Below are 13,463 nucleotides of genomic sequence, written 5' to 3' on the forward strand. Positions count from 1 at the left end.
ATAATATATTGGGCATCCTCCAAGTTCTAGATCTAGGTAACCTCTATAGCTGAGGCTTGCTTCAATCCTCACCTTATACTTATTGTAATCCCTTCAGTTCCACATGTAAAAATATAGGTGTTTCTAGCTTTCCAAGTAGAAGGGTGTTTGCATCAACACTACTAAAATGAGCTGGGTGGTCAGGTCTCACTACTTGTATGAGGATATATGACTTGGTTTTGGTGGTGTGATGGGAGGTGGGACACTAAAATTGTTACTCATATCTTCCCATAATGATCTTTCTAGCCTTTTCCATTTTCCTCTAGTTTATATCTAAACTAGAGGAAATTGAAATTGTTACTCATATCTTTCATAATGATCTTTCTAGCCTTTTCCATTTTCCTCTAGTTTATATTTAAATTGTCTAGCAGCTATGATTGCTCCTTGGGCATGGTAAAGTGCAATAATCGGATTTGTAGATCCAAGCAAGTGACCCCTTATTGGAGGGGGCCTTATTTGTAGATCCAAGAAAGTGACCCGTGATTTGAGTGGGACTCTTCTACTTTTGTATTACATCACAACCCTCTCCAAGCACACTTTGATTGTGGATTTTCAATTTCTTCGTTGGATGACTACAGGAGATGTTGGTGTCTATCAAACTTTCCTTGAATGTTGTCTCTCCCATGTTTAGTGTTGGAAAAACTTTCATTCAATAGCACGCATCATAATCTCTTTTTCAATCTCCATTCAGTATCTTGTGTAATTTGGAAATATAAAGATGTCAAATGTTTAGGGATTCACTTTTGCTAAAAATTTGATATCCTTAACATGCAATGTCATCTCTCTTTTGTCTGTTGAGTAGCATCTTTCAAATAAATAGATGATCTTCATAAAGCAATGTATGATTGCAAGTGATGTTGGTGTCTCCCATGTTTAGTGTTGCAAAAAATCCCATTCAATGGCATGCATCATAATCTCTTTTTCAATCTCCATTCAATCGCTTGTATGATTTGGAAATATAGAGATGTATTCAATTTTGCTAAAAAAATTGACATTCTTAACATGCAATGTAATCTTTGTTTTGGCTGTTGAGTAGCATCTTTCAAATAAATTTGTGAAGTTGTGCTAAGGTCCAAGTGCTCAAAGGAAACTCCATCAGGATTCTACCGTTGATTTAAAAAATTTCTTGATTGCTACTTTCCAATTGAGATTGGCATCAGCAAGTTTTCTTTTCAACCTTCTTTTTCTCTGAATTCCTTCTCAGCATTTTCTCCAAATTCCTTTTTGGGAGCACATTTCATATTTGCACATTGTTTGACTCCATGCATGAGCGTGCAAGGTGTTGTAAAGAGGTTGATTAAGGTGCCTTCTTATATTTTGTGAGTGATGAAACAAATGTCTACATATTATTTAATAATATATTCTAGATTCATCCACATCTTTAGGATGTGTTCGTGAACATGGAAGGTCATTTATGTCAACATTAGCGATAAGTAGAAATTTTGGACACGGGAAGCATTGGAGTGTAAGCAACTAATTCTTGATTCGATTGAGCTATTGAAAGGCTACAAAGAGTGAAATCCTAGTAAGCATCTCAAATCAATTGTTAGTAGGAGATTCAAGCAGTGGCTTTTTGTTGCCGTGTTTGTGAGAAGCAAATGGAACATATTACCCATACCTATGCATAGGTCTACATTGTAGCTAGCATTAACACCTTCAATCACAAGCTCATGAAGGAGGTTGTGCACATAATCTATGGTAGGAGCTTCTAGATTACCAAGTACATTTGTAATCTGCCTCCTTAGTTAAAACTCATTTTGATGATTGTACAATACTCCTTCTAGCTACCGACTATTCTATTTTTGCATTTTCAATACTTGCTTGTTTGTTTCTTATCTCTTTGCTATAACCTCATATACACAAAGCACAGGGGCATAGACATGTAGCAATCTGAACCTCTCATAATCTTGATAGCACCTTCCTCGAACTACAACCATGTGCAAGTTGCACAAACTAAGAAAAAGATACCAATCTTAAAGGGAAAAAAATTTGGCAACCTCACCCATCATTCTATGCCCGCAATCGCATGAATTGGCTTGTAGTTGTGGTATACCCTTACCCCAATAGTTGGCCAATTTTGCAAGTGCAATGAACAGTCACTCTCTCACCCTCTCCCTATCGCAAGACTCAATTGTGGTCCACATTACCCCAACATGCTAGGCACAAGAGTCTAATCTTATCGATGGAATCTCGCAAGCATTTTTGTCTGTAGAAAACTTTCAAGAAATAGGATGTATTATTGCTGATAGTGGCTATACTACAGCCCGTAATTGCCTTAAAATTCGTGGTAAAATGGCTACTACTCATGGTAGTATTTGATTTGTGGGAAAAGTGATAGTAGTATGGCCACTTTCGATGGTAGAATAAGCTAGTTTATCATATTTTTCGAGTTAAAAAATATGAAATTTATGATCAAACTAGGTACTAAGTCCAATAAGGTGGGCTATGCACCCAAGACCCTTAGGAACAAACTTTAGAGTAGTTGTTCACACCTTGTGCTAATGCCATAACTTTTTTTGGGCTATGAATGCAAGGCCCTATTAGGCGGTGCATAGACCCTTAGCAATGAGCTTTAGAGTGTTGCTCACAACCTTTAGTTGACCCCATTATGCAATATGAGGGCATTCCTACATTGGTGAATAGCTCCAACAAGGCAACACTAGTAGCAAAGGGAGGTGTCCCTATGGACTGTCCCACGAACGTAGGGGAGCTCTCCCCAACTGTATGCAACCCAAGAACCTACAACATGCTCTTTCCAACCCCATAAAACATTTCTCTTGTAGGATGTGACTTGAGGAAGTAGTCCGTCCAAGTGGTTGGAGCACTGGTGGCGACGCCAAGCGGCGAAAGAGCACCTTGGTCCGCTCTAGGAAGGGCCAATTGTAGGCACGTGTGGCCGAGGCAGAAACTACACTCTAGTATTAGACACGGCAAAGGTATGAAAATCCACATGTGCCTGGAAGTGCCTATTGAATGAATGAAGGTGCATAAGGCCCTTGTCGACGAGTTCACATGGCTAACGATAAACAAGCCCATGTGACTCTAGTGCCTCTTGAGCTGTGGAAACTATTCGATCCATGTGCAGGGGTTGCCCTTCCTATTCTCGCGTTATTCCTTTCTTGCACAGCGCCACAGCATCAGTCCCACCATCGCGCAGACGTGCTCTCCCCGGACGGGATTTCATTGCTGATCTCTCACGGTGGCCGGTTGATACTTTTCGAACTGTAAGTAGGACTTCCCTTGTAATGCGTAATTTCCCGAGCTGGTTGGTTTCTTAGCTGATCAGGGCGAATGCTGCAGAAACCTCAGAATTTTCCAGGCTTTCTTGACGGCGAAATCAAGAAGGTTAACGACGTTCTTAGTTTTACCCGGCTGCAAGCCACGTCGGCCACCTCTCGATTGTCCAAGGCACATGTATGGAGCATTCTAAAGGCAAACTACTTTTGCCTTTCTGGAGGAAACCGTCTCAGGTAAGCTTGAATGCCCGAGGAATTATACATTGCTCTTGTATTCTGCAAGAAACATGAAAAGTGCTCATGTCAATATTGAAATTGCCAGGGTGGCTGGAAATGTTGGAGCTTTGGAATGGCTTGATGAAAAAATTCAAGCCATTCAATTTACAGGCAAGCGTGGCGTACCCATATCGCAGCGCATCTTGTACCATCTTCTGCAGGAATGTGTGAATCGGAAAGACCTTGCAGTGGGCAGGCGTGTGTATTCCCTTATGGTCATGCACGGCCTCGAGTCAGTGGCAGCGTTAGGCGATCACCTTATTCGCCTCCTCACCTTATGTGGGAGCCTGCGTGAAGCAAACATAGTATTCGAAAATATTGCAAAATCCAGCATTTATACATGGTATGCAATCATTTCAGCACATGTTGCTTGTGGGAAAAGCGATAGGGCTTTTGAATTGTATGAGAAAATGAAAGAAGAGGGCATACAGCCAAACAAGTTAATATTTGCTTGCATCTTGAAGGCATCTAGCAGCATTAGATCCCTAATGCAAGGGAGGCTATTGCATGATCAAATTAGGAGAAGTGGATTTGAATCAGATGTCGCTATTGGTAGCACTCTCGTTGATATGTATTGCAAATGTGGGAGCTTGAAAGAGGCGCACAAAGTTTTTGATGAATTGCCAAATCGAAATGTGGTATCGTGGGGTGCAATAATTGCAGGGTATGCCCAGGAAGGGCAGGGTGTTCCTGCACTAGAGCTTTATGGGCAGATGCAGATGGATGGATTAGAACCAAACAAAGTAATATTTTTGTGCGTACTAAAAGCATGTGGGCTCATAGGAGCCCTAGAGCAGGGCAGGCTGGTTCATGTTCAAATCATTAGCTGTGGACTTGATGCCGATGCAGCCATTGGGAACAGCCTCCTTGACATGTATGCAAAATGTAAAGACCTGGAGGAGGCACATAGAATCTTTGATGGATTGCTTTATCAAAGTGTGGTGTCTTGGAATGCACTAATTGTAGGCTATGCCCAGCATGGGCTTGGTCTCACTGCTCTTGAACTTTATGAGAGGATGCAAGAGGCGGATATTCTGCCAAGCAAAGTCACATACTCATGTGTGGTAAAAGCATGTGGCAGCATAGGTGCCATAGATCAGGGAAAGTTGATACATGATCGAATCATTAAAAGTGGGTTTCGATCAAGTGTGGGTGTTGGGAATGCTCTCATTGACATGTATGCTAAATGTGGAAGCCTAACGGAGGCACGCAAAGTTTTTGATTGTCTTCCTGTTCGAGATGTGGTGTCATGGGGTTCAATGATAGCAGGATATGCCCAAGATGGGGATGGTCTTGCTGCTTTTGAGACTTTTACTCGTATGCAACAGAAGGGCATAAAACCAAACAAAGTAACAATCTTATGTACCCTGAAAGCATGTGGCAACATCAGAGCAATAGGACAAGGCAAGCTGATACATGGCCAGCTTATACAAACTGGACTTGATTCAGATATTGTTATTGGAAGTGCACTTATTGATATGTATGCTAAATGTGGGAGTCTAGAGGAGGCATGTACAGCATTTGACCAATTGCCATTCCAGGATGTGGTATCATGGGGTGCCATGATTGGGGGATACACCCAGCATGGATATGGTATTCCTGCTCTTGAACTCTTTGAGCAGATGCAACAAGAAGGCATAAAGCCAGATGAGGTCACATTTTCATGCATCTTAAGAGCATGTGGTAGCATAGGAGCGATAGGGCAAGGCAAGCTGATGCATGAACAGATCATTGGAAGTGGACTTGAATCAAATGTTGTTGTTGGCAGCACCCTTATTGACATGTATGCCAAATGCGGGAACTTGGATGAAGCATCCAAAGTGTTTGATACATTGCCAAGTAGAAATGTCATGTCATGCTGTGCAATGATCATTGGATATGCGCATCATGGAGAATATGGTCCAGCTGTGCAATGCCTTGAAGACATGGAAAACCAAGGCTTGAAGCCGGATAGTAGTATTTATACTAGTGTTCTTGCTGCTCTCTGTCATACAGGCCAGGTGGAAAAGGGTCGTCATTTTTATAGATGTATGAGAGAGAAGTATGGTATCACACCGAGCATGGATCACTTCAACTGCATGGTTGACCTTCTCGGCCGCTCTGGGCACTTGAACGAGGCTGAACAGTTAATCAGAAAGATGCCAATGGCCCCTGATAACACTGTCTGGATGTCTCTGCTCACTGCCTGTAGAAAGTTTGGCAACGTGGACCTAGGGGAACTATGCTTTGAGCAGGTGGTCCGTTTGGAGCCCAACAATGCTGCTTCCTATGTTATAATGTCAAATATCTATGCAGATGCTAACATGTGGGAGAAAGTCCAAGTCATACAAGACCAGAGGCAATCTGTAAGTGCTTGGAAAAAACCTGGGAAAGCCTGGATTGAGGTTTTTGACAAGGTACATGAGTTCCTTGTGGGAGACAAAACACATTCGTATGTTAATAAAATCCACTCAAAATTAGAAAGATTGGGGATGCTAATGAAGCGTGCAGGACATGTGCCACAACTGGACGCAATTTTGGACAGAATTTCAGACAAAGATAAGGAAGAAGCCCTGCATGGACATTGTGAGAGATTAGCTATTGCATTTGGTCTTCTCACTCTACCAGCTGGCATGACTATCAGAGTCACAAAGAACTTGCGAGTGTGCAATGACTGCCACAATGCCACTAAGCTTATTTCAAGAATTGAGAGACGGACGATCATTATATGTGATGCTTATCGTGTCCACCACTTTGAGAATGGGTTGTGTTCTTGTCAGGATTTTTACTGAAGGTTGTGGATGTGGAAAAAATGCAACAAATTTACAGGTGTCTGGGGCCTTCATGGTGCTATCATATTTGATTTACTATGGCACTGGGCTAGGATAAAAAGGGATGGAAGCCAGGCAAGGTGTTCGCTGAAATACAGCTGCACCAACCCTTTTTCTTTAACCTGTGTACAACATCTTTGCTAAAACTAGAGTGAAGGAGATATTTACAAACAAATTCTCTGACAGGCTTGGACAGGAATCAAAGGATTGGATTTAGGCCATGCCACAAGAGCTTTGTATGGTTCACTGTACCATGAATTCAGACCCAGGAAGGGGAACCAAGGCCGGTGCCAGCTCTATGGATGAGGTGTTTTTGATACTATCAGGCCCCTTATGTTGAATTGTGAAATTCAACCAGAATTGGAGGGGCAACTTCTAGGTGTCAATATAAATTTGATAACGCCAGCATTATGCATGCAATAAATTTCACTGCACGTTCATTTATCTGGTCAAAGCTTTTCAATGTTATTCTTATACATGGTGCACCTTTGTTGTCAAAATCCAGGTTTTGAGAAGATCTTGGAATCTCTCTCCGATCTCGCACAAAGTTGCTTAAATATGGAGATGTAGGTATAGGCACAATATAACAGACAATCTACACCAAAACAGGGCAATGAAGGCACCAAGATGTGTTAGGCAAAACCTGCAGCCAAGGAGGGTCTCCAAACCTGTGAAGACGAGGGATCTACTGGTTGAACTCCTCTGCTCCTGCATGCCCTATGCTGAGGCTTAAGTGGGATCTAGAAGAGTGTTATATGGCCCTCTTTTATAAGCATTGACAGGCAGGGTGGCCCCAAAACAGGCCGACTAGACTAGGCCAACTGAGGCCTTTAACTGACTTGACTGGGGCTGCCAACTTAGCGACCATGCTACCAGTCCATAAATAGGCTCAGGCGCAATGCTGTATCCATACATATACATGCCCATACACAGCACTACGCTCAGGATATGTGCATGCATAACTTATCACTGATCTACCAGGTCTATCTGCCATATGTCCTCTTATGGGGAATCACAGGTGGGGCGGTGACCTCCAACACCTCTCACTGAATTACTATTGGTCCCATGCCCATGTGTCATTCAGATGCTCCATCTGCCCTCTGGGAGGAGCCTTCATGAATAAGTCGGAAGCATTCTCTGCAGTCAGACAAGAAACCATCTCAACGTGCTCAGAATGCAAGCGATACTGAACCTCAATGTGCGAACCTCAATTTGCTTAGTCCTAGTACGAAACACCGGCTTCCTGGCAATCGCAATGTGACCCAGATTATTGCAAAGGATCGTTGTTGCATCCTTGGAAATCCATTCATGTCCTAACGATAGACCAAGCTGACTCATAGGCCATCGTGTGGGCTGTTCTGTGTTCTCCGTTGTCGAAGAAGAGTGATTGTGGGTTCTCCTTACTGAGCCATGAGAATTACCCCTTGACCTCAACAAAAAGCAATAACTTGTCGTGGACTGTCTGGTATCCTATTCACCAGCTTAGTCCAAATCACAATATGATAGAGGGTAATACTTGTGTGATATCTGATTCCATATCTGCATGCAGCCTTGAGATACATGTCTACGAATAAGTCAGCCTCGGCTTGGATGAGACTTGAGATAGCAACCTCCCTACAAAACTGATGTATAGTAGTGAGTGGTTTTTCTAAGTGCAGCAGAATATGTGAACAGAAAGACAGAGCATATATGTGAACAGAGAGACAGCAGAAATGTGATTGCAGAAATGCCATGAAGAGAATGAGGCTGCCCTGGTAGGACCCACTAGACTTGACCAGGTTTGGGTTGGCTTGCTTCCCCCCTCTGCCATTGAGAATGATGGACATATTACCAATGCGAATATCACCTGACCACCACGAAGGTCCTAGAATTGCTCTCGGGGAGTTGCATATTGCAGGGGTAAGTCATGCTTCTTGAAGTCCATTGATAACTCAGAGGGCGGAAAGACAGCAGAGAGGTTGGCTGATTTGTGGAGTGAATCTATTAATGAGGTGGGGGCTGATTATGTCATTCAATTCATAGCAGATGGGGAGAATTCCAACAGGGCAGCAGGTCGCATTTTGGAGGCACGTTATCCTAAGCTCACTTTTAGTGCTTGCATGGCACATTGTTTGAATAACTTGCTGAAGGACATAGGGAAGCTTGCTTGGGTTCATCCAATAATTGATGTTGCAAAGGATATTATTGGTTTTATCACACGACACCACTACATTCTTGCAGTGTATCGTAAGCTTGCCTCCAAAGACCTCTTGAAGTATTCAGAGACACGTTTTGCATACAACTTCATCATGTTGGAGCGTCTTCTAGAGGTAAAAAATGCTCTAAGGCAGCTTGTTGTGTGTAATGAATGGGAGGCGTGGAAGGAATCAAAGAGTGCAAATGCCTTGGAATGCAAGTCTTTATGCTTATCTGATGCCTATTGGGAGGATGTCAATCATATGGTGAAAATAGTGAAGCCCATCATCCTTTTGATGAGGCTTATGGATAGTGATGAGCCATGCATTGGCAAAGTTTATGAGGGGATGGACAAAATGATTGAAAATCTAAAGGAGGTGGTGACTAATCCTGATAGGAAGCAAGAATTAGTAGACTTGGCAGTGGAGCGGTGGAACTCCTATCATTCACCCTTGCATGCTGCAGCTTATGTCTTGGAACCTGAATTTCAAGGTAACAAGCAAGAGTCGGATAAGGAGGTGATGCGAGGATGGGAGAAGATACTGAAGCAAATGGTACCAGATGCACAAGAGCGAAGGCAAGTAAAGGATGAGTTGGCTTTTTATAGGAAGAAATATGGAATGTGTGGCTCTGAGGATGCACAAAGGGACATGTATATTGTGGGGTTTGCTCTATGCTGGGAGGATTATGGGGCTGATACACCTTTGTTGCAAAACTTGGCTATCCGCATTTTGAGTCAAGGAGCAAGTTCCTCTCCTTGTGAGCGCTTGTGGAGTAGCTTTGGGCACATTGCATCAAAGAAGAGGAACAGACTTGGGACACGAAAGGCAAGTGACCTTGTGTTTGTGCATGCAAACTTACGTTTGCTTCAAAAGATGAATGCTGGGTACAGCCGTGAGGAATTCATTGGATGGCAGGAGAAGAATGGTAAGGCAACATGCCAGCAAATGGTTCCTGTGGTGGGTGCATCCATGGATGATGTTGGAGATGACCAAGAAGATGGAGATCAACCAGATGATGGAGATGATGAAGAGGAGGAAGAGGGCAGCAACCACAATGCTGCAGATTTAGATTGATCATTGATGTTGATAGTGTTGAGTGGATCATGCATGTAGCAGCTAGTTTTTTAAGTTCTAGGAGCCTCAGTAGTAGGAGGTGTCACTCTCCTTTTCTTATATCCAGATTCAAGATTCCAAGACTCAAGATAATCTCATATGTTTATGCCTTGTCTCTGATGGACTTTGCTTTTGTATGCCATTGGCAAGCTATAATGATTAATCTAGATTCTATTATCAATGATTATTCGTGAACTATGGCCTGAGTCTTGAGTCCTTAAGGCTTACTCCAAAAGCAATTGCAACGTTTTTGAGTCTTGGATTCTAAGTTTAAGCTTTCTAATGTATATAATAGTATGTTTGTTTATGGGTATGGTGACGTGGCGTTCCCTTCCCGTTCATGTTCCCTAGGATTTATTGGTGTCATTGGTTCCTTTGCACTAGAGTCATGGTGTGCCATCTGAACCCCTAGGGGCATTTAAAATCCCACGCCTCATTTTGCTTAGGTGTCTGCTGGTGGCATATTTGCTTGCCTTGTGTCACCTTTGGAAGTCCCTAGAAGGCCCTGGATCCCTTCCTTGGCTCTCCTTTCTGTTTTGAGACTTCACCCCTACTAGGGCAGCCTCATTCTCTTCATGGCGGATTTCTGCAGCTCTCCCTCTCCTTCCTGAACTTGAATTTTATGCTTCCTTCGCGACAGTTCTCCTCCCCTTGGTGCCCTCTGTTGCTAGCATGCTTCTGGGACTTGGACGCCTTCATTCTGGGCCACTTTTGAGGCTGTTTTTGACTTTCTTCGTGACATAAGTTCTTCTTTTCTGCATCTGAAGTCATATTCATGGGCGCCTCTCTTCTTGCTCCTGCCTGGTGCAAGGCGCAGCTGTTTGTGGGCTGTAAACTTTGTTCTGGTGGACACATTCTTGGCTGATTTGCTACAGCTTGCTGAGCTTGCTGGACGCACTTCTCTCTGATCTTTTCTGGTGTGGGAAGACACTCCTAGGCAGCTCTCTCCTACCAGAGTTTGCTGTCCGCTTCTCATCCTACTTTTGGAGCTGTTTCGGGCTGAAACAGGCTCTTTCTCTTGGCTGAATTCTCATCTTCCTTCTACACTCTTTGCTACCGCTATTTCTACTGAGTTCCTACTAGGTTGGATGCCTTGCCGTTGGCCCAGGAGAGGATTGGGGCAGTGGTTGTGATACTCTCTTCATGGGGGTGCAGTGGTTGGCCTTGGGCTGGGTAATGGCTTGGAAATGGGAAATGCATTGCTTGGCATGTTGTCAGACTGGTCTACTTGCGATTATGCATGTCTGCGGAAAGGAACCAAGGTAATAACACTGGGAGTTGGTCACTAGCACAGCCACGGGTTGGCGTTGTACTGGGTTGCACCTGCGGGTGAGCTCTTGAAGGGAGTCCCTTTGTATCTTTGAGCTAACCAGTTTAAATAAATACCGCAAGGGGCGCCAAGTGTTGGGGCCAACAGGTGTCACTCTCTATGTTTCTGAGTAGGGGCATTCTAGCCTCCCTTGTCTTGAATGGTTCCATGATGTTGTGCAATGAAGTTCTATGCTTTGAGTTTGGTTTGTGAACAAAGGCAATCAATTAAGTTGGCTGTATTTTCATCTTTGTGAGATAGTAGAGACAGATACACTGCCCTTAGTGTTCTAAGGCGGGTTACAGTGGTTCCATTGTCGGGACCCTCATCAAATCATCCAGAGGAGTCCCTGGGAAGCTTAAGTAGAGAAAGCCTCTTCTGATTTTGGTACAGCCATCCATTGCTTTTGGATATGGACAATATTAAGCTTGGTTATGGTGCAGACTCAGAGTCTGGCCTAGAGCCACAGATAAGGGGAGCACAGCCCGGAATAAGAGTGCAAAATGCAGCCCATGAAGGGCAGAATGTTCAAGTTGATGCATTGGGGCAGCCAGCTCCACAAATGCAAAATCCTGTGGGTACAGTTGCATTGGGTGTTGACCCAAGTGTGCATGCAAATGCTATGGCAATAATGCAAACACAGATGGCTTCTGTGTTGCAAGTTTTGACCCAGCTCACTTAGAGCTTTGCTGAGATTGTGCATAATCCAGCTTTGATGCCAAGGGCAGAGGCACAACCCATTCAGGGTCCACAGATGCATGTGGGACAGCCACTCCGAGAGCCACCGACACCTGTGGTATAGCCACTATCAGAGCCACCTACACCAGTGGTACAGCCACTTGCAGTGCCACAGAGGTAGGGACCAAATGGGAATGAGTATGGTAGCAATGCTCAGAATGTGCAGCAAGGGCAGCAAGCCGAACCACAATATGTGGTTCAGCCTACACACTTTGGAGGAGGATCCATTTTTCAGGCCATGACCTCACAGCCAGCCCCGATTCTTTGTATGCTAATGTGGGGATACAGCCTGGATTGTAGGGAGGCAGCCCTATGATGTCACACACAGCCAATACCACCTGTGCCTGCAAACCCAGTTGTGGGGGGTGTTCTTCAAGCTCCTGAGGGACCCCAAGGACAGCAACCACTTTATTTGCAGCCCCCTGGCTATGATCAGCTGGAGCCCAGGCTCAAGATGAAGGATTACAAGGAAGGGGGGGCTTCAGTGAAGTTTGAGACCTTTAATGGTCATGCAGATAGAATGAAGGCTCTTACTTTCTTGCAGCAATTTGATTTGGCTTTTGCTGGAGGGTACTTCAGAGAGTCTTCGAAAATCAGGAAGCCAGCCACATTCCTTAAGGGAAATGACATGCAATGGTGGTCTCACCTTCTCCTTCAGGGCCAAACACCTGCTACTTGGGTTGAATTCAAAAAGGCATTCTCAGTCGCATGACTCACCACTACTTTTGAAGTGGATGTCATGACTCAGTGGCATAACTTGAATGCCAGGAATGCAGGAATTTTGAGGATTACAACAAGAAGTTTTGGGATGCACTTCTACTTGTGAGCTCTCACAGAACCATCCCCATTGAAAAGTATTGATGTGGTCTTCCCAAAGAGTTGAGGGACTATTGCACCAAGACACATATTTCCAGCATGTCACGGTTGATAGAGAATGCCAACATAGCTTACTCACTCGAGCAGGGCAGAGTCTCGGGTTTCAAGAGCAACTTCAAGGAGGAGCCAAAGAAACCACAACAAGCTGGAAAAGTCCCTCTTAAATCAAAGTTTGTGGCAGGACAAAAGAGAAAACAGCAGCCCTCTTCTCTCACTCCTGAGGAGAGGAACAAGTTGTTTACTGAAGGGAGGTGTTTCCTCTGCAAAGAGACAGGTCATAGGGCAGCAGATTGTCCTAACAAGTAGAGGAAAGAACCTACAGCAACTCGGGCTGACACTAATCAAGGCAATAGAGAGGACCCCAGAGGCAAGAAGCCCAAGCCAAGTGTTGGCCATATACCCGACATTATTGGGGGTGAGCATGATGAGAAGAAGACAGAGATGTGCAAAGCATGGGGCAAGCTATGGGATCAACATTGTCTGTACTTCTTTGATTCAGGAGTCAAAGCAAATTTCATTACTCTTGAACTTGCAACTCAGTTGGGTCTTCGACCAGAGGAGATTGGCCCTCTTTGTGAGACCAACATGGCTAATCCGGAGCTTAGTACCCCTGTCACTCCTATTATGGGGAAGCTACGGATTCACATTTAGGGATATGTGGACTATGAGGATTTCTATGTGATGCCTTTACCTGAGTGTGATGTTTTTTTGGGGATGCCGTGGATGTACTGTGTGCATGCTATCATAGATACACATAACAAGAAGCTTACCTTGACTTATAGGGGTAAAACCCAAGTCATTGATGTAAATTCGAAGGGAGAATCAGTCCGAGTTGTATCCGCTTCAGCGATTTCCTCTATAATGAAAAAGCATCTTTCTGCGTATTTGA

At 44.0% G+C, this 13,463-nt stretch overlaps 2 protein-coding genes across 2 annotated transcripts; both read left to right on the plus strand.

Moving 5' to 3' along the window:
* The first annotated feature begins 2,899 nt into the window (after positions 1 to 2,899).
* On the plus strand, positions 2,900 to 6,801 carry LOC147885316 (pentatricopeptide repeat-containing protein At1g11290, chloroplastic-like). Its single transcript, XM_087396563.1, has 3 exons — positions 2,900 to 3,263; positions 3,340 to 3,509; positions 3,598 to 6,801. The coding sequence occupies exons 1-3, from the start codon at positions 3,117 to 3,119 to the stop codon at positions 6,320 to 6,322; spliced, it is 3,042 nt and encodes a 1,013-aa protein (XP_087252689.1). The 5' UTR covers positions 2,900 to 3,116; the 3' UTR covers positions 6,323 to 6,801.
* A 78-nt stretch (positions 6,802 to 6,879) lies between these two features.
* Positions 6,880 to 9,612, plus strand: LOC147885317 (uncharacterized). Its single transcript, XM_087396997.1, has one exon. The coding sequence runs from the start codon at positions 8,461 to 8,463 to the stop codon at positions 9,610 to 9,612; it is 1,152 nt and encodes a 383-aa protein (XP_087253123.1). The 5' UTR covers positions 6,880 to 8,460.
* The last annotated feature ends 3,851 nt before the right edge of the window (positions 9,613 to 13,463 follow it).

This window comes from Dipteris shenzhenensis, chromosome 25 (genome assembly GCF_047967505.1).
Source record: "Dipteris shenzhenensis isolate YYH24624 ecotype China chromosome 25, Dip_SZ_1.0, whole genome shotgun sequence".
NCBI classification, from domain to species: domain Eukaryota; kingdom Viridiplantae; phylum Streptophyta; class Polypodiopsida; order Gleicheniales; family Dipteridaceae; genus Dipteris; species Dipteris shenzhenensis.

Excerpts from the sequence above, each read along its gene's own strand:
- LOC147885316 (XM_087396563.1), top strand. The coding sequence starts at position 3,117 with ATGTGCAGGGGTTGCCCTTCCTATTCTCGCGTTATTCCTTTCTTGCAC. Across the intron at positions 3,264-3,339 it reads CGGTTGATACTTTTCGAACT|AAACCTCAGAATTTTCCAGG; the intron begins GTAAGTAGGACT and ends CGAATGCTGCAG. Across the intron at positions 3,510-3,597 it reads TCTGGAGGAAACCGTCTCAG|GGTGGCTGGAAATGTTGGAG; the intron begins GTAAGCTTGAAT and ends TGAAATTGCCAG.
- LOC147885317 (XM_087396997.1), top strand. The coding sequence starts at position 8,461 with ATGGCACATTGTTTGAATAACTTGCTGAAGGACATAGGGAAGCTTGCT.